Raw genomic sequence first — 25,764 nt, 5'->3', positions numbered from 1 at the left:
GAGTGTATATATATATATATATATATATATATATATATATATATATATATATATATATATATAATAATTTTCATAAATAGTATTAATAAGTAATAAATGGTTATCATTCATATTATTAATAATTACTAATAATATTAATATAACACTGTTCATTTATAGATATATGGACATATATAATAAAATGTACAGTTTGAGGATAAATTTGTATTTTTACATTACATTAGGCTACTGAAGATTTGCTTAATTGTCATGAGATTTTTCTCTATGTAGAGAGTAACTTTTGGGTAAAATATGACCTGGACATGTTGTGTTAGTGTAAGAATGTTACTTGTTCATTCATTATTTGTTGTTGATAATTATATTTGTGCTCTTTTACAGATGGTGAAGGGTGGTTTGTCTGCCACCTCACTATTGGACAGAGGAGTTCAGCTCATGGGCGATATAAACAGGTTTAACAAGAAATCATAAATCAACAGTGGTTGTTTCAGTATCATGAAGCATGCATTTTGATGTGTATTTGTGTATCTGCAGCACACCTTACACACCACTTGACAAGCAGGCAGTGGACAACACGGATGAGGACACAGTGACAGAGGACTGGACTGTTGATCAGCCTCTTGCCCAGACGAGAACCACAGCCATTGTAGAGGTCAAAGGGGCAGTCAATGTGGTTCTGACTCCTTTAGTAGCTGAAGCACTAGACAGGTCAGGCATCACAGCAACTCTCACATCACCCACCTTGTGGTGCCATGACAACAAAATTTTGACTTTTAGTCTGTTAGCTTTCAGATCATTTATTTGTTAGTGCACTCCTAAAAATGCACTAAATTAGGCATTTGATCAGAAAAGGAACAATCAAGCCTTTCAATATATCTTCTAACATAGGAAACAGAAAAAAAAAATTATCATCAAGAGATTTAATGGGGCCTTTCATAACTGCCACAGTGTTTGTGAAATTCTCTTTGTCTTTTGTTCCAGGTACATTGAGTCGATGGTTCACTTTGCCAGTATTCGCCACCCTGCATCAATCCTGGATGACCTGCATGGGAAAGTGCTTAATGAAGTGTATCAGATCAGCAAATCCACTGTCTCTGAGTCTGTAAGTAATCGATATACAACACACAGAGACGTGACGGCACACTCAGACCTTAATGTGATCATGATGAATGTGGTGTTTTCCAGAGCACAGCGAAGCCAGAGCACAAAATATCTAAAACAGAGGGAACCACCCCTGGGTCTCTGAGCACACCGCATGGACAAACCGATCTGTCAATCAAACCTGACAATGTGAAGATAAAGGGTTTGCAAGCTAATGTGACTGTCCCAAAGGTACCTTTTTATGTGTTTGTATATGAAAGTGAAATCTTGTCATGTAAATATGGTGAAAGTAATTGTATGTGCATGTGTCTGCAGGTGAACCTTTGTGTACTTCAGGCGTCTGTAGAAGAAGGTTCACCATCCAATAAGAGTGTCACACACGTCTCTCTAGTGGCCTTGTGTTTTGACCGGATTGCTACTCAGTTGCGCATGAATAGGTAATTGCAAACGTCCAAATAATATAATATAATAATAATTATTTATTTTATTTTTTTTATTATAATTTTGCTTTTTTTTGTGCCCTGACTGTTAATGTGTGATGTGTGTAGGGGCATAGTGGAGGACACAGAAAAACCCTCTGTTATGATGGAGAAGTTTTCATCTGCATCTAAGATGGCACCTCAGTCCAGCGGTTCTCTCCGTTCTAATGCTGGGATTGAGAAGGGCAAGGAGATCGCAGCCAGACTCAACATACACCGCATACACAGCCAACTTCGTGGCCTGGACTCATCAGGTACACACATACACTCAAATTTATATCCATATGTTTATTTATTATGCGCCTCTTGAGAATACTGGGATTGGAATACTGAAATCTCCTACCACATGGAATTACTGTTTTATTTAGTTAAGTTCAGATGATATTTAATTGAACAAAATATTAATTGGTTTTATTTTTTATTGTATCGTATTGTATTGTTTTGTTTTCCTGGAGTGCTATTTGGAATCGTAATTATGTTTGTGCAATATTTGTTTGTTGTTTGTAACAGACCTTGGAGCTTGTGCCATCACTGCCATTCCTTTTGAGAAGTCCAAGGTTCTCTTCAGTTTGGAGGAAGCTGATGACTTTGTTTTAGTGGATGAGACCGAGCCCTCTATCTCCACTGAAAATGTACCAGGACACACCCCTGACCACACTCGCTCTGGCGCCAGTCCTGAGAAATGGGGTTGGATTATGTTTGAATGTGGGATTGAGAACCTCACTGTCAAAGGTATTATATACGTGTTGAATTTCAGATAGCATTAAACATTTGTATTTCAGGAGTGTGAAATGCATGTCTGACTCTTCCTCAGGTGGGCGACAGTCAGGAGCCGTGCTCTACAGTGCTTTTGGGGTGATGGGCGGGGCCGACAGCGGCGTCCGGGACGGAGTCTCAAAATCAAACGGTTCTAGTGGTTCTCAGACAGGAAGTGGCTACAGCACTGATGTATCTGATGATAACCTGCCCAATGATGCGCAGAGCCCTGCTTCTGAACCCAACAACAATTCAGACTCTGACGAACAGGTTCTAATATGTTGTTGTTCATGTATAGTTAATGGCCGTTTGAGATCTTATAAGTTTTGTTTGGGTCTTTGTTTCTCGTATTATTTTTCACTCATGTTTGTCTGTGCAGGATGAGGGAGTGGAGTCAGATGATCTGAAAAAGGACTTGCCCCTCTTGCCTCCTCCTCCTGACTCCAGCAGTATGAAGCTGACGATAAAGGAGATCTGGTTCAGCTTTGCTGCACCAACCAACATCCGTTCTCACGCTCCAACCATGTCAAGGTACACACATAAATGCTAATCATCTTCATAATTATTTTCATCTTGTTTTTCAATAAAAAAATAAATAAAACATTATTAACATTAACATTACATTACATAAAATGTTTCTAATAATTGCTCCCACAGTTGATTTCTTCACACCAAGCTGCTTACCTATTGCAGATTCAGTCTTCCCAGCCTGGTGCAGGTCTACAATTTTGTTTCTGGTGTCCTTTGACAGCTCTTTGGTCTTGGCCATGGTGGAGTTTGGAGTGTGACTGTTTGAGGTTGTGGACAGGTGTCTTTTATACTGATAACGAGTTCAAACAGATGCCATTAATACAGGTAATGAGTGGAGGACAGAGGAGCCTCTTAAAGAAGTTGTTACAGGTCTGTGAGAGCCAGAAATCTTGCTTGTTTGTAGGTGACCAAATACTTATTTTACTGAGGAATTTACCAAATTTCAATCTCATTTTGTCTCTCATAGTTGAGGTATACCTATGATGAAAATTACAGGCCTCTCTCATCTTTTTAAGTGGGAGAACTTGCACAATTGGTGGCTGACTAAATACTTTTTTGCCCCACTATATATTATTATATTAAATTATATTGTATATTTTTTTCCAAGAAAGCAGAGTGACCTATGGCAGATAAAATAAATTAATACATTTAATGATTGTAAATAAAATAGTAGATATTTGACTTTCATGAGCTGTAAGCTCTAATCATCAAAATTAAAACAAAAAAACTTTTGAAATGTTTTACTTTGCATGTAATGATTTTAGAATCTCTGAAAGTTTAACTTTTTGAAATAGGTAAAAAAAAAAAGGTGTGTATATATATATATATATATATATATGTATGTAAATTGTGAATATATAATATAGAAGTAAATCTGAATGTATAGTTATAAGTCTGAATGTATGTGTATATATTTTGTATGTGTATAGTTGTTTTCAGTATACCATTTGGATGCAAAGTCTTTGATTCGGTTCAAAGGGAATCATGGGTCAGTTGTTTATATGGCTAATGCTGTATTGTCGAATGTGTCTGCAGGCAGCTGAATCTGTTGAGTACTGCGACCCCTGCGGTCGGTGCATGGTTGGTTCCCATTGACCAGCTGAAGACCTCCCTGCAGAAACTAGACATGGAGGCCACATTGCGTGTGTGTGCGGTCATGGGCTGCATAATGACCGAGGCCCTGGAGGTCAGACTTGTTAATACTTATACCATTAGACATCCCTGGACTTGCAGTGTAATTCAGCAGAACTGTGGACCTAATTTAACTGGCCTAATATTATGTGTATATGTGCTTTAACCCAACAGAAAAAGAGTATTCACATTCCATTTCGCAGCAAGTATAACCGAGTTACAAAGCGAGCCCGATATCTTCACGAGAACCCGTCCTGTTTACTGTGTAATATTCTACATCGTTACCTGCAGCAGGCTGATTACAGCATCATTGAAGAGGCCACCTTGGTAAGTCTGTAAGCTTGCAGAACACATGGATGCACATGTATTAGATTCTCTCATACTTCTCTCATGTTGAGTTCTTCATTGGCCACTGTAAAGTCTAAAATTACTTCACCATGTCAGGGCTCCAGACTGCGAATAAAACGGTCACATTTGCAACAAAAAATATTAATTAGCGAGTGACGTTTTTGCTGAGATTGCCACTGGCGACTATATACATTTATGTTATGATTTAAAAATTTGCATGTAATGGCTTTTTCCTACTTTTTTTGCGATCACATCTTTTATGTTGATGTAATAAACTGAGACGATGCGCATCAAAGTTTTAGTGGAAAAACAGTCCTCATCTCTGCTGAACACTAGCGTTGACGACACATCTGCTAAAAGCAGCTTCAGTTGTGGCAGCATGAGAGAGATCGAAAATGATGGAGACTTTATCTTTAATGTGACATGAGTGAATGCTTTAGCGCCTCAGTTTAAGCGGCACGTGAACACGCTTGTAACCAGTGGTGGAAAGAGTACTGAAAAAATATACTCAAGTAAAAGTACCATTACCTTCCAAAAAATATAGTGTGAGCAGAGTAAAAGTACTTGTCAAAAAAAACTACTTGAGTAAGAGTAAAAGAGTAGCCTATTTAAAAGTACTCATGAGTATTGAGTAGTGAGTACTGAGCTGTGGATTCTACCCCCTCATAATAAACGCTGTACACCGCAACTGATACATTTTAAAAACGTTGTACATTCTGTAATTCATAAATGCACATTGTTCTAGAAGGATGGCAAATTCATGCCATACCTTTTACACATTTACTCGAATTGTTATGCTGATAATACAATTTGTAAGGAAAAATGCATTAAATAGCGAGGTATTTCTGGGGAAACTTTTTCAAAAGAAAACACACACACACACATGCATGTCTCTTTGCTGAGCTGCTTATAAGTGAGTGGGAATTTACCGAACGTGGCACTTGCGGGCGTTATCACTATCTAACCAAATTTCAGGCCGTGTAGATAGGCAAGCATATATACAAATCATTTAGTAAGCAGAACTCCGAAATTTACCTTTACATATTAAGTTAGAGGAAGATGCAACTGAATTGATGCTTGAAGAATGCACTTCCAGCAGCCATGATAAACAGTTGGCGGTTAAAGTTTTCTATGCACAATTTGATTTGAAGAAAGTCACGAGACCTATTACTCTCTATCCAATCACGTTGATGGATAAAAATTTAATTAAAATAAGCATGTAACGACCACACACGGAGGAAAATAGCGGAATAAAAGTACCGATACATCACTTAAAATGTACTCAAGTAAATGTAAAAGTACACAATTTTTAAACTACTCAAAAAAGTACAATTACTGATAGAAACTACTTAATTACTGTAACGTGAGTATTTGTAATTTGTTACTTCACACCCCTGCTTGAAACAATTCATTTACCTAATGATAACCATTCAATGTCCATAAGCTGATCAGTCAGCTAAAAAAATAACTATAAAGAGGAGCATTTTGCAAAATTTGTGATAGAAACTACTTAATTACTGTAACGTGAGTATTTGTAATTTGTTACTTCAAACAATGCAAGCAGCTAAAGATAAAATTGAACACCTCCTCTAAAATTGCACGTTACTAATGAAGAAAAGCAGACTGGACGTGTGAAAGACATGCACTACCAGTCAGATGTTTTTAAACAGTAATATTTTTAATGTTTTTTAAAGAAGTCTCTTCTGCTCCGAAACTACTTAATTACTGTAACGTGAGTATTTGTAATTTGTTACTTCACACCCCTGCTTGAAACAATTCATTTACCTAATGATAACCATTCAATGTCCATAAGCTGATCAGTCAGCTAAAAAAATAACTATAAAGAGGAGCATTTTGCAAAATTTGTTATATTGCATATTCATATTTTTACTTAACCTGTTGTCTACATGATAAGAAACAATGCAAGCAGCTAAAGATAAAATTGAACACCTCCTCTAAAATTGCACGTTACTAATGAAGAAAAGCAGACTGGACGTGTGAAAGACATGCACTACCAGTCAGATGTTTTTAAACAGTAATATTTTTAATGTTTTTTAAAGAAGTCTCTTCTGCAATCCTGCGTTTATTTGATCCAAAGTGTTTGACAGCAATTATAGGATGCATTGAGGAGGAGCCCAAACTACACTCAGTGGCCAGGTGATGCTGACATAGTTATGGTCCATGATATTGGCAGAGATTCTGTGTAATAAACAATTCTTTGTGACTGTACAAAGTTCTCAAGTTGGAAAAGATGTTTACTTCCCCTTTTAAGTGAACCTTAGTTCCCAGGACAACCACAAGATGGATTAACATGCTGACAAAGACAAGAAAAGATGAGACCTAAATAAATAAATGAATGTATGACTGAAATGTAAAAAAAAACTAAAATAAAATAAAACGTTGATTTTATGGCACCTAAAAAAAAAATCTTGGCTAATTTTGTTTCTTATAGGAGCCAATGGCTCCTTAATTGATTTTTTTTTTAATGTCTGGAGCCCTGCATGTTCCTCTGAGTTGTACTAGCAATGGCATCCTGGACTCTTCTTGGGCAAGATAAAATGAACAATGTATTACAATAAATGTGTGTGGTAACTGCAGTTTAATCGGAATAAACATTTATTTTGCATATTATTTTTAACAATCTGTCATTAATTATCCTTACTAATCTTGTACTACTTATTCATCTTTATATTTCAGAACGATGGACTGCCTGCTCTGGTCACCCTGAGGAAAGGTTTGGTGGCGCTTGCTCGTCAGTGGATGAAGTTCATCGTTGTAACACAGGGCTTTAAGGCAGTTGGTTTGCCACGACCCAATCAGCTTCCTAAGCCCAAAGAGCAGGACCCCATTGAGCCTGATCAGACACAGGGGCCAGACTGTGGTGCTGCCTTGCAGAGTGACACCAGTGCTGATGGAGCCGAGTTTGAGTTTGATGCAGGTAGTGGTCTTGTATACATTTTACTTAACACATAGAGCAGATTTAATGTGATTTTTGGGATGTTTATCTGTTTTGTGTTGTTCATGCGCCTTTTTAGGTACTGTAAGTGAACATACAATGCTGTTAGAAGGAGTATGTAGTCGTCCTGCTCCTACCGGTAACTCTGGCCCTGTGACTGGAGTCGAGATCATGAGAAAACTGTCCAAATCTCACACACACAGCGAGTCTGCCCTTAGGATCAAGGTTTGTGTGGGTCTGTTTTGTTAGCACTGAAAGTGTATAGTAAATCTGGAAGCTGAATGCTTTTTTTTTTTTTTTAGGGTTCCCACCCTTACCAGTCCCTGAGCTACACGAGTGGAGATACTGCAGCTGATTCTCCCGCTCATGTCAGTCGGACAGGGCTGCAGTCCAATCACAGCCCTCGGAAAGAGTCGTTGCTCAGCTACTTAACAGGAAGCATCCACAGTCTGCACAACCTCCTTGAAGCCACGCCCCATCGAGCAAACGAACAAACCACAGCCAAGAGCAGCTCCCTGATACGTACTGGTATGATTTTCTTCATTCAGAGTTTATTGCTTTTGCAATCTAATATTAGACAGATGAAAATGTGAATCAGAAAGACAAATGCGTTTTCTTGATATAGGGTTTTCCTATGAGAGCAGGTTACTAACCCTATTGTGTTTGATTTTTCTTATTTTTTTGTATTATTTTTCTGCACAGAAAACATCAGAACCCATTAAAGTGCCGAGGCACCATACAGGGTTGGATGGTCCCAAATCCCATCCAATGCTCAGGGCAGCATGTAGATATGTCACACTAGATGGCGCAAAAAAAAAAATATGTAAAAAACCTTAGATGTTTTTTGCTAGTAACTTCAAATCCATATAGTTTGTAAAGGAAGTCATTTTTCTCTGGGTCTTTCAGTTCTCCAGATGGTAGCATGTGACTTATAAAACAGGGATGTGCTGAAATTAAAATTCTGGCTGATACCAGTATGTTGATATTAAAATTCTATACAGTTTTATCAAATAAATGAAAAATAAAACACTGCAAACCAATATTCAATTGATTTAATTCCTAAGAGTAAATTTAGGCATCACAACATTTTAATGTACTTGAAAAACATATCAATTTTGAGATTTACTATTTTTAAGATTACATTTAAACAGTTCATAAATTATTAATTTTATTAAAGATAAACTTTAGTTGATTGTTAGATTAAAGCAAAGGTCATCTAAATGGTAAAATAGGGAAAATGAGCATGCAGAATTAAATATCCAGTATCTGATATCAATGAATAATAAAAAAATGAATAATTATATAGTGCATCCCTAAAAAGACTTACACTGTAGGCGGGACCAGAAAAATATCTATTGACAGAATATGTCAAAAACTTGAGCAATGTGCTAACATCCCCTCAGAACAGAGCATCATTGTGAATTCTGCGCAGAAAGCATAACACTCATTTTCTTCAAGTAAAAATCTAGATAATGTTAAATGTTTGTTGTTTTTGGTAGGCAATAATGTTGGTGCAGATGTGTTAACGGAACATCCTCTTCTATCGGAGCCATTTTCCGTCAGCTTCTACAACTGGATGTCAAATGCTGTTGGCAACCGCACAGGCGGCAACGTCCAGGGCTTGCCTCTCAACCGCTCTCAGCACAACAGCCTGCAGACCGGAGGTGAGTGATTAGTGTATTGACAGAGAAATGTAAGTAGTCTGTTGACTGTGTGTAAACATGTAGCTGTATCTGTCCATGTGGCTGTGATTAGAGACTTAACTGTGTACAGCGATTAGAGTGTGTTCATTTGCACTGAAAAATCTTCATTAACTCTTTGTGTTTAGGAGTCCTCCCCACCATTCCTTCTGCATCAGATTTTAACACTGTACTGTCCAGTGATCAGAATACACTGGACACACTCTCTCAGCACACACACTCCCAGCACAGCACAAGTCAGGATGACCTGCTTGATCAAGATGAGACAAATCTCTGCCCGGCAGCTGTGCAGCTAGCCGATGCTCAGGTGCGTGCGCCAGGAATACTTAATATTTTGTAATCATTTATTTATGACCATGCATATTTTATTGCCTCCTCTCTTTTTGTTTACGTGTGTGTGTCATGGGATTGTCTGTACAGGTTGTTTTTAAGCCTTTGTTGAGTCACATTGGTATCCAGCACCAGGATGCTCCTCCACTTAGTTACAAGATGTATTTTGGGGAGCACCTGTCCTTCAGCGGCGCTCTTGAGTGTTTGAGAGCTGACATTGTCGACTCTGACACCAGCAAAGACAGGAAGAACAAACGAGCACACAGGTAACACAGATTTCCCAAGGTAGCTTTTGTTCATCTGTCTAGAGATATTCCATAAAGCGTTCTTATTTTTTTAATTTATTTATTGATTGATTGATTTTTTCCTTGTTTCAATTTCATTTTATGGGTATGGGTACTCTGAAGTGCCCAATAATTAAATGACTACAGTGTTGTTATTGTTAACTAAAACTATTAAGCTTAAAATAAAATATGGAATAAAATAAAATAAAATAAAACTTAGAACATTTGTTGCCTGGCAACTAGCTAAAATAAGTTTACTAAAATATAATTAATGTATAAAAAGCAAAAACCAATGCAAAATGACAAAAACAAATACCAAAACTAAAACTTGACTAAATTTAAAATGAAAACTAAAAAACAATAAAGGTTTAAATCTAAATATTAATAAATACCAAATTAAATTACTAAACTATTAAATTAAATTCATAATAAATAAATGTAATTGGTATTAAAATTATTTTTTACAAAAACTACAAAACCAAAAAGTTCTTTCTTGATTTCAAGTTGACCCTGGCTGATAGTAATAACTAGCAATTCAGCAAGTGATTCAGGTGTTGAGTCATTAGCCGTTCGACAGATTCAGCGAGTTCATTCAGTGAAGGATTCATCAGACTCATTCAAACTGGTAACTTCTGAGTTCATGAGTCTTTTTATATAATTAATTAAAAGATTCGGGTATGAGGTTTGTAGATTCAGACTACACTGGTAACATTGTATGTATGTCTTCTGTTCAAAAACAGCTAGACAGACCACAGCTGAATGGAACAAAATGCATTGAGAAGCATTTTTACAAGTGGGACTGTTTTAACTCCCATGGGTACAAATATCAAGAGAAAGAGACACAAGGGCTTGGTTCATATATGTATATGTGTGTATATATATATATATATATATATATATATATATATATATATATATATGACTAGCAATTAACACACAGTGCAGACTAAAACCTGTCCCACCCTGAACTTGGCCTAATATATTTGAGTACTCAAGCAGTCAACATGTAGCATATCCCTGATTTTATAACGGTGTGTTCTTGTGTTCAGGCAGGGCATGGTGAACCTTCCCCCGCTCGATTTCAAACCTGCTCTGATGATTGAGACGTTCAGTTTGAATGCAGTCATACTGGAGAAGTGCATGTCAACCCCTCCCTCTGCCAGCGCACTGTCCTTCCACGAGCTGAGCCGGAGACCCCAGGCCAGTGTGCACTGCCATTTTACCCTTGCTTGCCAAGCGATTCGCCAGCACGTGGATATGGCCCTGGTCCGCCTCATTCACCAGTTCAGCACGATGATCGACGACATCAAAGCCACACAGACTGACATCAAGCTCAACCGCTACACTGCCGGCTCCTCTTCCCCAACGCCCACCAAGGCACGGCCGTATCGGGAATTTCGCTCTTCTGATTTCAGCCGTAGTTCTCGTGGGAGCCTGAATGGAGCTGCTCGACTGGGCACTCAGAAGGGCAAACGGACCGTGGTCGGGCCGGGCCTAGACACGCTGACCAGGAATCGAGAGCCTCGTGGAAGGGGGACACTGGGACGTTCGGAGCGAAGGACGTCAAAAGTATCTCGGAAGGGTTCGCGGGATGTGGCGGACCACATGACCATTCAGATGGATGACACGGACTCCATCACAGTGTCAGAACAGAGCGAGCCGTCGGCCAAGTGCTGGCAGAACATGTACAAACTTCTTAATTTCTATTCGCTCATATCAGACCCCACAGGCATCCTGGAGAAGAACCAAGATAATGCCCTCTCAGGTAGGACTTGCTCTGCATTTTTCTGTTAATTTGAATTCTTTTGATTCACTTTTTTTTTTAAGTGAAATAATTAAAAAATATGATAAGAATTTTATAAGAAAATAAAGTATGTTTTTAGACCCAATATTTTTTTTTACATTGCAACATTAGTGGAATAGTGAAAATTAGTGGCAATTAATTAATGTGTCCAGATATTATTCTTTTGATTTTTAATTTTACATTATTTTGAAGAATAATTTTTAATAGATTTTCAGTACTGCAATAGGGTAATGAGCATCATTATTGTTGTATACCGTGTTTGTTATTAAAAATAGTTTAAAATATTATTAATAAACGTATATCACCACAACAAAGTCAATACAACAGGTTATTGCACCATGATGTATACTATAAATACTTAACATTTTATATATGTCATTATTGTATTACACATTATGGTAATGAAATTCTATTTTATTGTGTTGTGTTAATGAGACTTGGAGAAAGGAAACTCTCTGAAACTTGTCAAATTGCAAAAAAATCTTATTTTCACTTTTGGATGGTACAAAATTAGTCTAATAATCACTGCTTTTGACCTAACTTGCCTATTCACTTGCTCTTCAGAGGGTGGACGGAGCCCTGTGGATCCTCCATGTCGATTGGAATTTGAATCTGAAGGAGAGACGCCGCCCAGTCGACTGGGTCGTAGGCGGAGCTTGGTAAGCTCTGAGCCCCAGCATGTGACGCTGATCGTATTTGGCGTTGGCATGGTGAACCGCACACATCTGGAAGCAGACATTGGAGGACTGACCATGGAGGCAGAGCTTAAGAAAATACATGGCAGTTTTACTCTAAAGGAGAAAATGAAGGGTAAATCAAACAGCATTTTAAAATAAATTTAACATTTTAAAATATCCTATATACTTGCCTTATCCTACAATTTCTGTTCTGTTGATGCAGATATTCTCCATCAGAAGATGACTGAGACCTGTGCCTCGGCCCATATCGGATGTGTGAACATTGTGCTTCTGGAAGGAATCACACCAGACATACAGTCAGTAATTCATTTAACACTAGGCCTAAGACCCACTGAGTGCTCTACCATTTATCAGCATCCCCTTTCATATAAATCTGTTTACCTTAAAGTGTCTAATTTCTCTTTTTTAAATATGCCCAATCTCAGTTTCACGTGTAAAACACTATGAACCATGGGTAGGTTGACTTCCTGAAGAGTGTAGACACTTTGTCTCTGCGGTGCTTTAATATTTTGCTCTGTTTATTTGATCAGTCTGACATATCAACTTAACGGACTAAACAATAACATGAACCACAATGCAAAAACATCCATACACTACTGTTCTAAAGTTTGCAGTCAGTAAGATAAAAAAAAAAGGGTTTTGAAAGAAGTCTCTTATGCCCACCGATGCTGTAACTGTGAAATATTATTACAATTCAAAATAATATCAAAAATTTCTTATTATCACTGCCACATTCCTATTAATCATGCATTTATTTGAAATAGAAATCTTTGGAAACATTATAAATGTCTGTACTGCCACTTTTGATCAAATTAATACATACTTGCCGAATAAAATTATTAATTTCTTTAAAAAATCTCACTTCACAGTTCTGACGACAAATTTAACAAAATTTTGAAAAGATACTGTATTTAATGACCAGTATGTGACCGATACTTCACTGTGTTTTTAGAAACCGCATGGTAGCAAGCTAAAAACTACACAAACTAGAGTGACCATATGCGCCATTTTTACGGGACATGTCCTGGCCAGGATTTCTATATTGCCTAAAATATCCAGGACTTGGCTGTTTGCGCTGCGCAGACCGATTGTTGTATGACATCTGTGAGATCTATAGAGAACATGCGGCTCCTTGTGCTTTCGAATCGCTCTCGCAGTACTTTGATGTCATACAACGATCAGTCTGAACGAAAGAACGAACACATCTAATATGTACATGTATCTGCATCGCTTTGACCGTTCTCTGTAGATCCCACCTTCTCACATGCCACGATTGGTCGATTATATACAATGCCAGCAAGTTATTGGTCAAACTACTTTTTAGGGCTGTGCGATTTGGGGGAAAATATCAAATTGCGATTTTTTTTTGACAGATATTGCGATTTTAAATTTGCAAAGTCAAGCTTCAGCTCAATATTGTCAATAATGTGTAGCACAGTATGGGTATCATTACCCTGCTGAAAAAAACAATAGAAACCATCACAAAAATTCTTATAGTTTCCATTAAACCATTACAAAAGTCCTTTTTGTTTTGGGCATTATTCCAATAGGAATTACTGTTGTTCCATTGGTTGCCATCTGCCAGATTACATCCCACCAATAGAATCCATCAAATAGACACCATTATAGTTTACATTAAAACCAATACAATTCCCATTATAACCCTGAAATCCATTAAATTTTTATTGTGTTTTGGGAGGGGTTCTATTGTTTTTTTTTTTTCAGCAGACAAGATTATAATGGTATAACTACTTTTACAGAATTAACTTAATTACTGAATTTCACAGAAAATATTTGTTTATTTTTTATAAATAAAGAACTGTATTTCTTAAGTCAATTATTAAAGTATTACATATGTTACATAGGCTGATTTATTCATTTTAAGTATTCGGGATTTTAAGAACAAGTGGAAAATGTGCTGAATGTGCAGAGAGTCAGGCGCGAGTCGACACAGGTTGCGAGCGTGCGTCAAGCCTCATCCATACTGCCAGATTATTTCTTAAGTCAATTATTAAAGTATTACATATGTTACATAGGCTGATTTATTCATTTTAAGTATTCGGGATTATAAGAACAAGTGGAAAATGTGCTGAATGTGCTCGTGAAGTCATGCGGTGCGGAGCCTGGTGCGAGTATAAACGAGCATTACGAGACAGGCTGCGTGAGTGCGGCAAGCATTATGACGCGGGATTCACGCCGCGTGGGGCAGAGAGGAGCGAGTATGAGAAGCATTCACAGACACAGGCTGTGCGTGCGCTCTTCTGAATTGGGAATAGCGAACATGCATCATAAACTTATTTCAAATTAATCTGTTGGGGAGATAAAATGTGTAAGATAACGTTCACGTACTAACAAAAACATCTAAGAATGTATCTTTAATTCTTCAGTACTGAAAACAGAACCGATACGGGAGCTTTTGATATGCGCTGTGACGCAGCTCTTGCAGATTACCTTTTTTGTTCGTTGTCTGACATTTCAAAGCTTAAATTGCATATGTTTTTCTTTCGTTTTAATTTGCCTAACTATCGATCTGACCCAGTAGACACCATAATCTACTACTTTTCAATCATTACATTCAGCAGGTATGAGAACAGGAAAACAAAGCTAAATATAGAAATCCTGGCCAGGACGTGTCCCGTAAAAATGACACGAATGGCCACCCTAACACAAACATAGTTTAGAAACTGCATAACACCACCCTAGAAACGAGCCACCTACAACCTAGCCTTAGAAAATGTAAAATCCAGTTCAAGCAGCCCTTGTTATGCACTTTATTCTTAGCATACTCTCTGTGATTATCATATTTTAAAGTTGTTTTAAAGTCATTCTTTGATCTGTTTTTTTCTGGTGTTCTCTCTTTCCACAAATGTATTTAAGAGTACAGATTTATCACATCATATGTGAGTTTTGAAATGTTTTCTCTGTGGATAACTTTCCCCTGCTCTCTCCTCTCCTCTCTTCTTTCTATCTGTAATCTTTTTGTTGTTTTTTCTGCCTCTCTCACTGGCAGACTAGAGGATTTTCCAACCTCACCTACCAGCACAACCAAGCAGGAGTTCCTGTATGTCTAAGTTTCCTCAGGAACCTTGTCCAGTCCTCCATGATCATTCATAACATCTCCATAATATTTGAATATCACAGTCCCTTCCATATTTCAAATATATACCATATACCATTCACCCTAAGATTTCTTTTGCTCTAATGCTCCAAATCCCTCTCATGTAAATGTTTCACAGCAGTGTATAGTGTCTTGAAATCATAACATCCTCATGACACTTAATTTTACAGTCATATTTACTTCATTAATGCATTGTCAGTGGGATACTTTTCCATTTCCTAGTCTAATTGAAACAAGCTTTTGACTATCACTGTTAAGTCCATTTTATAGGTTATTCTGACCAAGGTCCACCCACTGTCGTGTTTCCTTTTCGAAAATATGGATGATGGATTGTTAATAACTACCAGTGTTATTTTTTTCCCCTATTTACTTCATTAATGCATTGTCAGTGGGATACTTTTCCATTTCCTAGTCTAATTGAAACAAGCTTTTTTGACTATCACTGTTAAGTCCATTTTATAGGTTATTCTGACCAAGGTCCACCCACTGTCGTGTTTCCTTTTCGAAAATATGGATGATGGATTGTTAATAACTACCAGTGTTATTTTTTTCCCAGTCATATTTTCATCAACAGTATGTTTTATTAAAAGTTTCATTGTCTTTTTCACAATGACGTGCATAGCCCCATCCCTGCATCTTTAGACAGGAAGAGACCATCTGACTAATTTTGGTTTTGCTTTTATACACCGTTTAAGTGATGATTGATCTGAAATCAAACAAAAACAAAACTCTTTCGTTTAATGCAAAGTAGTCTTTTAGAGCAGTTTTATAGACTATTTTTTCCCCGTTCTTCCAAAAGTAGGCAGTATTTCACAGACTCATAACTCAGAACAGAAAGTAGATTATAAAGTTCTGCTAGTGGTTATTGAGTTTATGTGCTACTATGTGCCTCATACAAAACTCTGAATATCTTTTAAAGGGGTCATAGGATGCTACATGCACTTTTACAAGTTGTTTGAACTGAAATGTGTGTTGGCAGTGTGTGTACACAACCACCCTAAAATGATAAAAATCCACCCAGTGTTTTTTTTTTTTTATCTGGTTAAATGTTTTCCCCTATCCTATGACCCCTTTAAATATTTGATGCTTCTGTCCTAGAAAATGTTGTTGAATCCAATGATTAGTTCCCCCTGAAAGGCGCTCATTGCAGCAGCTTGGTACCTTAACACAATCTAGTTTTCTGGTGCACCCTGACTCTTGGAAGTGTGTAGTGTGAATCTGATGGACCGTCTACGAACATGCCATCAGTGCCTGAAACTCTCCCTTTCATATTTTCTATTAATCCATCTAGATCGCTCTCCTTGCAGTTGCTCTCTCCACATCTACAAGGCCTCGTTTCCAGTCACATGAACATTTCATTTGTACATTTTGCCAGTATCTGTCTGCACATATTTCACAGACATTGTTTTATGTTACTGCTCGATATAACATCCAGCCTGTGATTTCAAAATGAGCACTTGTAGTAAGTTCCTTTTGTTTGTGTGTATTTGTGTATTAGGACGGTGGTGAAGTGTCACATCGCAAAGTCACAGGCTTTATATAGCGCACAGCGTGGGCTGAAGACCAATAATGCTGCCGTATTCAAAGTGGGTGCAATCTTCATCAACATCCCGCAACACCCTGCAACGCTGCACAGCATGATGGTCCGCAGCTCCCACCAGCTCTCAAAACAGATTTCAGACCTCATCCGTCAGCCCTCCAACATGTGAGGCAAACCTCTGTACTTTCTTTTCGTAAGTTTTAATGAATTTTTTTTGCCCATATTAAATTCAAATCTGTTTATATCAGCCCCCCGCCCAACCGCGAAGACACGCCTACTCCACAGCCTTCTGAAGTGAGTGTCAATCAAACTCCGGTGGATGCCATTGAGTTTCCTCAGCTGCCTGAAGGACTGGAAAAGAAGCCAATCGTGTTGAAATTCAGCGCTATGCTGGATGGGATCACTATTGGTGCAGCCCTGTTGCCCTCTCTCAAAGCAGAATACAAGATGGGTCGCATGAAGAGCCATGGCATGACAGGTACGCACAATTCCACTGGCACAGTTGTTAATTTATTTCACTGCGCCCTGGGAAATACAGATGCAACAATAACAAATGATTAACGTTTTGGTGTCTCCCTCACAGGTGCTCAGACACGGTTCACTTTTGAACTACCCAATCATAAGCTGTGTTTCCAGTCGAAGGTTTCCCCTGTGGATGTGTCGGCCATGCCACCCACTGCCAGCCTGACGCTGCCTCCCGTCACCGTGTCAGGACAGTACATCATACAGGAGCACGAGGGGCACAGCGACACTGCCTGGGCCCCAGGATACAGCAACTATCTTCAGGGAAACTACTTGCGCTGTGTAGCTGAGGTGTGCCATTGATGAAGCAATGAGATGTTGTAATAAAATAGGTTGCTTGATTATTAGATGATCAAGTTTGTTTCAGCAGATGGATGGATGGATGGATTCGTTTGAAATACAATATACTGGTTTCTTCATTTTTAGATTGGCTCTTTCGAACACAACTTGACCACAGATTTGCTCAACCATCTAGTCTTCCTTCAGAAGGTCTTCATGAAGGAGGTCAATGAGGTCATCCAGAAGGTGTCAGGTATGTTTGATGAAGAACAGGTGACTTTTTGCATATATTTTTTTAGTTTTTTGTTTAGTCTAGTTGTTTTTATTTTCATTTTATTTTTTGGTAACCCTTTATTTTAAGGTGTCCTTGTTACAGTGTAATTATACATTTAAGTACTGAGTAATATTAATTTACTACATGTACTTACTATATGGTTAGGGTTTGGTTTAGGGCTACTTGCATTTAATTATGCATAATTTGTTATTATAATTTTAAGTTCATGTACCATGTGTAACATTGACACTTGGACAAATAAAGTGTTACATATTCTTTTGATTGACTTGGCTTGATTTCACACCAGCTGTGTGAATTGTGTTTGTTTCCGTAGGAGGCGAACAGCCAATCCCACTGTGGAATGAACATGATGTGTCAACAGATGGCGACAAACCTAAAATTCTGCTTTATTCTATTAATCTGACTTTTAAGGTTTGTACTAATAAAATTGTGTGTTTATTCATTTTAAGTGAATCTTGCAGACTTTAGACTTCATCCGTATGTTTTTTTCTGTTGTAGGGGATTCAAATGACAGCCACCACTCCTTCAATGAGGGCGGTGCGCTTTGAGACGGGCTGGATTGAGCTTGAGCTGTCCAATCGGGTTCAGTGCAAGACTACTCCCACAGGAAGTAACTACCTGAAGCTCTTTGGGAAATGTCAAGTGGATCTCAATTTGGCTTTGGGGCAAATAGTCAAACATCAGGTAGCTAGTCACAGAAACATAAAGAGCAGCACTGTTATTCATGGCTCTCAATAAACTTTCCTGTACATGCATGAGATTTTGATAAGGTGGTGCACACTATCAGTTAATCACTGTTGTCGGTGACACTGTCTCTTGCAGGTTTATGAGGAGGCGGGGTCAGATTTCCACCAGGTGGCGTATTTCCGCACTCGAATCGGTTTGCGCAATGCTCTGCAGGAGGAGATCAGTAGCAGCTCTAACAAAGAGGCTGTCCTGATCACACTCTATCGTCCTATCGTTTTTGCTCAGCCAGTAGCATTTGACAGAGGTCAGTCCAGACTTAGCCTTTTGTTTTTTCATGTGCATCCGTTGGTGTTTTTTTTTGTTTTTTGTAATTGTGTATGTCTGTTGTAGCTGTTCTGTTCTGGCTGAACTATAAGGCTGCCTATGATAACTGGAAGGAACAGCGCTTGGCTCTCAACTCAGACATTCATATGGCCACCAAAGAGGTGGTGGACAAACTGCCAGCCATACAGCAGACCAGCGTCCAGGCCTTCAGCACTCTCTTCCTGCAGCTCACTGTCAATGACCTGGGCATCTGCCTGCCGATCACCAGCGCCACACAGGTGGAGCCTCACTGATACACAATCTATTTTTCGTTCTTTTTAATGTTTAGACTGGAGTGAACAGGCCTTTAACTGTATAAAATACTGTAGGCTTGTATTTCACCCTTTATACACATTAAATATTTCCATTTCTGGTCAGAATGATTGATGTTAAATGCTTGGCCCTTCTTTCTGCTGTACATAGGCCAATCACAGTATTGATTTTGACACTGGCTCAGCACTGGTGTTAACCATCGAGAGTACGCTAATCACAGCCTGCTCCTCCGAATCTCTGGTCAGCAAAGGCCATTTCAAGAACTTTTGCATTCGATTTGCTGAGGGGTTTGAGACAACTTGGGATGACTGGAAACCTGAGGTCAGAGGAGACCTGGTCATGAATGCCTGTGAGTAACACTTAAAGTTAACTTGTTGTGTGTCTGTATTTGGCCCCATAATGCTTCCATGATTCTTGAAATACTCTGTGTGGCTTTCTAGGTGTCGTCCCTGATGGTACTTATGAGGTTTGCTCCAGAACGACAGGCCAGGCCTCTGCAGGTATGAGTAAAACAATGTTCTTCAGTAATTTTCATGTTTTTAGAAGAATACTCTCACTCTTATGCTTTCCAAGGCTGCATTTATTTGATCAAAAATACAGTAAAAACAGTAATATTGTGACATATTATTACAATTTAAAAGAAATGTGACCCTGGACCACAAAACCAGTCTTAAGTCGCTTGGGTACATTTGTAGAAATAGCCAAAAAAACATTGTATGGGTCAAAATTATAGATTTTTTATTTTATGCCAAAAATCATTAGGATATTAAGTAAAGATCCTCTTCCATGAAGTTATTTTGTAAATTTCCTACTGTAAATATATGCATTGCTAAGAACTTCATTTGGACAACTTTAAAGGCGATTTTCTCAGTATTTAGATTTTTTTTGCACCCTCAGATTCCAGATTTTCAAATAGTTGTATCTTAGCCAAATATTGTCCTATCCTAACAAACCGTACATCAATGGAGAGCTTTATTATAATTATAAATGTCTTAACAGTTGCTTTAATGCTTTCTTGTTTAATAAAATTGTTAATTTCTTGAGATCTTACCGACCCCATATTTTTGAATGGTAGTATACATTGATGAAATGCACAAAACCAGACCAAAAACAAGAACGTGCATTAAGGAAAAAACATGGTCAATTTGATTTCATACTGACTTCATATATGTGATCTTTGTCTGTATTTATTAACAAAATCTTTCAATACTCCAGAAAGCAGCAGCGCAGGGACATGGACGCTAAATGTCTTATGGAAGATGTGTGGTATTGATGTGCACATGGATCCCAACATCGGCAAGCGTCTGAATGCTCTGGGTAGCACACTCACCTCTCTGACTGGTGAAGAGGACAATGATGACATCACAGACCTCAACTCAGTCAACATTGGCGACCTATCAGACGAGGACGAGAGTGACGGCACGTCTCCCCCCATACACTCGGTCAGAGCTCGCACTCTTTAACATTTCTTAATGCCACTGTAAAGTCTATTTTTTGAGTTTTAACTTGCATTGTCTGCTTCTTTGGTTTCTTGTTTTTTTGTACATGTATATTAATGTCATTGTTATGTTTAGAGCAGGAAATGTGAAGTGTCTTTGTGCTCATTTGTACTCAGTGTCTGTGTAGTGGTGTGCGTTTGTGTTTGTTTTAAACTGGCCCATGTTTGCAGTGTCCTGAAGGGGATCTCAGTCCCAGACTTTCGTTCAGGAGGCGGCTGGTGAACAGCATTCTGGGCATTAGCCCCAGCCCCCCTCCCCTCTCACCTTCTGAGTGTCGTAATATTTCTCCATCATCCACAATCACTCGGCTAAAGTCGAGAAGTGTTCGCCTGCCATCCACAGCCAATGCAGAACGAACTAAACATCCCAGACCTCTGTCCTGGGGCTGTGTATGTACTTCAAAGCTCCCGTTTGCTTTTCAGTCCTCTCTGTTTCTCTGTCACATTCTTTTTTTCCATCTTGTTCATGCTGTCAGGGTGGAAGTTGCTTTTAAGATCAGTCACATCACTCAAAATCGTGTTGAATTGTGCCTAGAACTGAAATATGTCGAGCGAGTCTGAATTCTATCATTTCCTGCTGCTTTTTAGTTTTGTCTGACTCTGATTCCTCTCCATGAGAAATGAGTGGCCAGTGACATCTTAGACTCTTCTTATTTCCCGTTTCCAAAGGATGCATTTCTCATGGACAAGCTTTGTTCAGTAATCAGTTTTTCAGGGTGGTGTTGTGATTTTTTTTTTTTTTCTTTTCTGATGTGTTGGAATGAACCACACTTGTTTTGACTGTTCAACAGTCAGTGTGATTTTGGATCTCTTATGCATGACTGTACCTAGGGATGTGGGCGGAATAATGGTAAACACTGTGCAACTGTTGAAATATGGCAACAGGTTGTGATTTTGCTATATGTTTTTTGTGTTTTAAAATTAACTTGGTTATTTGTATTCTCAAATTAACAAAATAACAAGTAACCAATTTGTTTTATTGAATTTCCTGAAAAATATTCACTGTCATTTTTTAAAGAAATTAATGCTTTAATTCAGCAAGGACACATTGAAGTGATCAAAAGTGCAAACGAGACAGTACAGACTTTTACAATGTGAAAAACAAAATTACATTTCAAATAAACATCCTGAAAGTTTCCACAAAAATATAAAGCAGCCCAGTTTTTTTGTCATCATAATGATAATAAAAAGAAATGTTTTCTGAGCATCAAATCAGCATATTAGAATGATTTCTGGAGGATCATGTGACACTGAAGACTGTGTAATAGCTGCTAAAAAATTCAGCTTTTCCATTACATGAATAGGTTACATAAAATTTTTTTTTTGGAAATTTAGAAAACATTTATTTTAAATTGTAATAATATTTCACATTGCTGTTTGTACTGTAAAAAAAAATGAAGCCTTGGTGAGCATAAGTCTTCTTTCAAAAACATAAAAAAATCTTACCAACCCCAAACTTTTGAATGGCAGTGTAAATGTATATTTTAATATTTGTAAAATGAAATAAGATAAAATAATAATATGGTGTATATGCCATTTTTTAATTACTCATACCATGATAAGAAAATATTGGATTTTGTCATACCGCCCACCCCTAAGTGTGTCTCGTATCTTAAATGTATTATTTTGACAGTTGTTTTCCCTCATACAGGAGTCTGTTGACTTGCGCAGACAGGCAGTCATGAGCAGTCAGATAATCGATGCTCGTGGACGGAAGTTCTCTAAGCGCTTGGTGGATATTAGAGAACTCAATGAGCAAGCCAAAGTCATTGACGATCTCAAGTAATGTCAACCTGACATTGATAAGCAATATACCTCAATCAGTTTTTTGTCTAAAAGAATCCATATAATCCATATCATTTTTTTTCTCTCTAAGGAAACTGGGAGCAAGTGAAGGCACCATAAACCAGGAAATCCAGCGCTATCAGCATTTGGAATCTGTCGCTGTCAATGATATCCGTCGGGATGTGCGCAAGAAGCTACGGCGCTCCAGCATGCGGGTGAGAAAGACTTGATTCAGCTCACTACATTGAAAGCGTGGTGGAGATAAAATGTTGCATTAATTGAGTTTGTGCTTCTTTTTTTTTTAGGCTGCGTCATTGAAAGATAAATGGGGTTTAGGGTACAAGCCAAGCTACAGCAACAGCAGATCAAAGAGCATTTCGGCAACAGGCAGACCACCAATGAAGAGATCGGATAGACCCAGGTACATACACACATGCATACACACTCACTCACTCACTCACATTTAATCACAGATGGTTTAATGTATTTCAATTACACATCATTAGTTTGTCCATTGATTGATTTTGTTTTCTTTGTCTCTCTCTAAAGGGACGATCTGCCAGACATTAAAGTGGATGCAGCATCTCCAGCACCAAGGGTTACCTTCAACATTGACACGGTAGTGTGTATGCATACATTTGTGTGTGCCCGAGTCTGTACATTTGTCCATTTAAAATGCTGTATGCATCTTTATTTGTCATCATTCTGTGGTTCCATCTTCATGTTCAGTGTTTGTGTCAACGATGTTTGTAAAGTTAAGAAAAGCTTTGCTTTTTACATTACCATTCAAAAGTTTGGGGTCAGTAAGATTTTGTTTATAAATTAAATGTTCTATTTTGCAAGGATGCCATTGATCAAAAGTGACAGTCAAGACATATAACGTTACAAAAGATCATTATTTCATTATTTTTGTAACTTTATTTCTTTATTATTTATTAAACGGTATTCAATTCATCAAAGAATCATGAAAAAAAATTATCAGTTTATAAAAAATATTACTATACACAACTGTTTGCAACATTTGATTATAAGGAATGTTTTTTGAACAGCAACATGACCAATATTGCTGTTTTTACTGTATTTTTGATCAAATAAATGCAGACTTCTTTTCAAAAATATTAAAATATCTTACTGACCCCAAACTTTTGAACAGCAGTGTACTTGGACAAATACGCACATATACACACACACTCATTGGTTTTATGGTTTCACCTGCAAGTGCTTCACTCTTGACTTAATGAAAGCCATATGTATGGTATACACATACTGTGCTGAACACATATGTTCATGTACTGTATAGCTCAGTAAGTCTGTTTGTGTTTAAGATGGAAACCCCAATCCCAAGTCCAGCTGACTCTGTTTTTAAGGTATCGGAGAAAAACGGTCCAAATCAAGTCTCAAAATCCCCTCTGAATCTCTATGCATGAAAGTCTTGTGGTGCTAAATCTAAATATGCTATTCAAACTCCAATCAAAAATCATCAGCGACTAATGATTTTAGCTTTTTTGGATCTTAGGCTGAAGAGTGGTCTTATTTTCTCTTGATCTCTCTACTCACACATTCATTAACACACACTCTCACTCCATAAGTTGAAGCTGCTTTTGTGCTGTGTTGGTGTAACTAATCAACTCTTAATCGTTTCTTCAGCATGTCTGGATCTTTGTCCATTGCATTGGTCATGATGTCTTTCTTGTCATCTGTCCATCTTTTCATCTTTTCATTTCTCATCCCTCTCTCCTCCGCTGGGTCGTAGTGGAAAGCATGAATTGGGAAAAGGAAAAGCTCTCTTAAAAGTGCTCACTGGTTTTGAGCTATCAGCCAACAGATACAGTTTGAATTGACAGTGAGTCAGAATTAGTTCAGTTTAGGTTTTGAGTACATCAACAGATAGAGAGACAGAATGATGGATGGATAGATAAACATTCAAGTAAGTGTCCGGTGGAAATATTATAGCACTTTTCCACTCCATGATCTCAACAGAAGGCCATTTGAGGAGAAAATTGTAAATGTTAGACAGTTGGATAAAAGGATTTCTATTTCAGTTGCAATCTTGATGAGAATTAATCTAATAGACCCAATATAATAGCTTAGTGGCCATTGAGGTTTTAGACATGCCAGGGTTATATTTCACCACAAAATCACAGGGGAAAAAAATTTAAATTGCATTTTGCTTCAATAACATGAAAGGTGTATTATTTATTTATTTATTTGCATTGGAACAATATTTAAGTAATGAAGTGAACATTTCTGTATTACGGCAATAAGGATCACCATTGAATATAATGGTAATTACAAACCCAAGGGTAAAATGTCCAGATATATGATGGTAGTGATGCATTGATATTCAAATTCATAGTTTGATGGCTGACAGCTGATACATTTCTGATTGTTAAAATTCTACACTTTTTTTTTTTGCTTACAAAAAAAAATGCAATTTACTAAAAAAGTCAGTTGTTTTAAATGCTATAAATAAATGTAAGCATCATAACATTAAAGGTGACATATTATGCCCCTTTTTACAATATGTAATATAAGACTCAGGGGTCCCCAGAATGTAACTGTGAAGTTTTAGCTCAAAATACCCCACAGATCATTTATTACATAATTTTGAAAATGCCTATTTTGAGTGGATGCAGAAATGCGCTGTATTAGAGCATGTCTCTTTAAATGCACATGAGCTGCTGCTCCCCGCCACCTTTTCCAGAATAGAGCTGCGCCATTACAGCACAGACCTGCTAAAAACATTGTTTTGGTTCTGATTATCATGTTTATCGTGCTGAAATCATGCGTTTTAAACCATATGAGTTTAAACTTCTGATATACGGTTTTCTGAGTGCACACATCTGAAGCACACGGACAGAAAGCGGCTGTCACAGCATGTGAGTACTAAACTAAGTTCTCATTCACACACAAGTTTACGTTAAAAACACACGAGTTACAAAAACAGTCGGTTATGTCTGTGAAGGTAAACTGCTGGGAAATAAATCCCATGTTTATTTTAGATCGGTGTGGCAGCAGCAATATACAGTAAATAAATCAATAAATCCACTGCTGTCTTGTCTCCTCTGAGGCTGGGACTCTAAATAGTGTTCTGGGCTCGTCTGTGCAGCCAAAGACAGAACAGTTAGCATGTTTTGCTCAATCTTTCGCCATGGCATTAGAACTGGTACACCATTGTCGCTTGCGAAATCAAATGACGGCGCTGTGGGTGTAAATTTACAGATTAAGGGGCTGTAATATTATAATGAGATCCCTTTGCCACGTCACCAAGGGAGCGAAATCAGACGCG

General features: G+C 37.8%; 1 protein-coding gene across 1 annotated transcript in view; it reads left to right on the top strand.

Moving 5' to 3' along the window:
- Window positions 1–25,764, top strand: part of kiaa1109 (KIAA1109 ortholog) — a 74,679-nt gene that overhangs the window by 34,503 nt on the left and 14,412 nt on the right. Inside the window, exons 29-66 of the mRNA XM_016240143.1 lie at window positions 379–449; window positions 532–705; window positions 979–1,099; window positions 1,183–1,329; window positions 1,414–1,535; window positions 1,647–1,831; window positions 2,088–2,309; window positions 2,392–2,603; window positions 2,713–2,864; window positions 3,900–4,050; window positions 4,170–4,322; window positions 7,041–7,281; window positions 7,379–7,524; window positions 7,602–7,827; window positions 8,799–8,963; window positions 9,128–9,306; window positions 9,420–9,595; window positions 10,663–11,378; window positions 11,982–12,227; window positions 12,318–12,411; window positions 15,126–15,176; window positions 16,732–16,938; window positions 17,022–17,251; window positions 17,357–17,586; window positions 17,722–17,827; window positions 18,183–18,280; window positions 18,368–18,553; window positions 18,692–18,860; window positions 18,947–19,158; window positions 19,343–19,541; window positions 19,633–19,692; window positions 20,408–20,634; window positions 20,862–21,080; window positions 22,342–22,472; window positions 22,567–22,690; window positions 22,781–22,896; window positions 23,025–23,094; window positions 23,801–23,842. Of these exons, the coding sequence (XP_016095629.1) occupies window positions 379–449; window positions 532–705; window positions 979–1,099; window positions 1,183–1,329; window positions 1,414–1,535; window positions 1,647–1,831; window positions 2,088–2,309; window positions 2,392–2,603; window positions 2,713–2,864; window positions 3,900–4,050; window positions 4,170–4,322; window positions 7,041–7,281; window positions 7,379–7,524; window positions 7,602–7,827; window positions 8,799–8,963; window positions 9,128–9,306; window positions 9,420–9,595; window positions 10,663–11,378; window positions 11,982–12,227; window positions 12,318–12,411; window positions 15,126–15,176; window positions 16,732–16,938; window positions 17,022–17,251; window positions 17,357–17,586; window positions 17,722–17,827; window positions 18,183–18,280; window positions 18,368–18,553; window positions 18,692–18,860; window positions 18,947–19,158; window positions 19,343–19,541; window positions 19,633–19,692; window positions 20,408–20,634; window positions 20,862–21,080; window positions 22,342–22,472; window positions 22,567–22,690; window positions 22,781–22,896; window positions 23,025–23,094; window positions 23,801–23,842 (6,576 nt within the window). The remainder of the gene's footprint in view (window positions 1–378; window positions 450–531; window positions 706–978; window positions 1,100–1,182; window positions 1,330–1,413; window positions 1,536–1,646; window positions 1,832–2,087; window positions 2,310–2,391; window positions 2,604–2,712; window positions 2,865–3,899; window positions 4,051–4,169; window positions 4,323–7,040; window positions 7,282–7,378; window positions 7,525–7,601; window positions 7,828–8,798; window positions 8,964–9,127; window positions 9,307–9,419; window positions 9,596–10,662; window positions 11,379–11,981; window positions 12,228–12,317; window positions 12,412–15,125; window positions 15,177–16,731; window positions 16,939–17,021; window positions 17,252–17,356; window positions 17,587–17,721; window positions 17,828–18,182; window positions 18,281–18,367; window positions 18,554–18,691; window positions 18,861–18,946; window positions 19,159–19,342; window positions 19,542–19,632; window positions 19,693–20,407; window positions 20,635–20,861; window positions 21,081–22,341; window positions 22,473–22,566; window positions 22,691–22,780; window positions 22,897–23,024; window positions 23,095–23,800; window positions 23,843–25,764) is intronic.

This window comes from Sinocyclocheilus grahami, unplaced genomic scaffold (assembly GCF_001515645.1).
Source record: "Sinocyclocheilus grahami isolate Dianchi unplaced genomic scaffold, SAMN03320097.WGS_v1.1 scaffold583.1, whole genome shotgun sequence".
NCBI classification, from domain to species: Eukaryota; Metazoa; Chordata; class Actinopteri; order Cypriniformes; family Cyprinidae; genus Sinocyclocheilus; species Sinocyclocheilus grahami.
The sequence above is the reverse complement of the archived record's forward strand: the minus strand, read 5'-3'. Positions and strand labels throughout refer to the sequence as shown.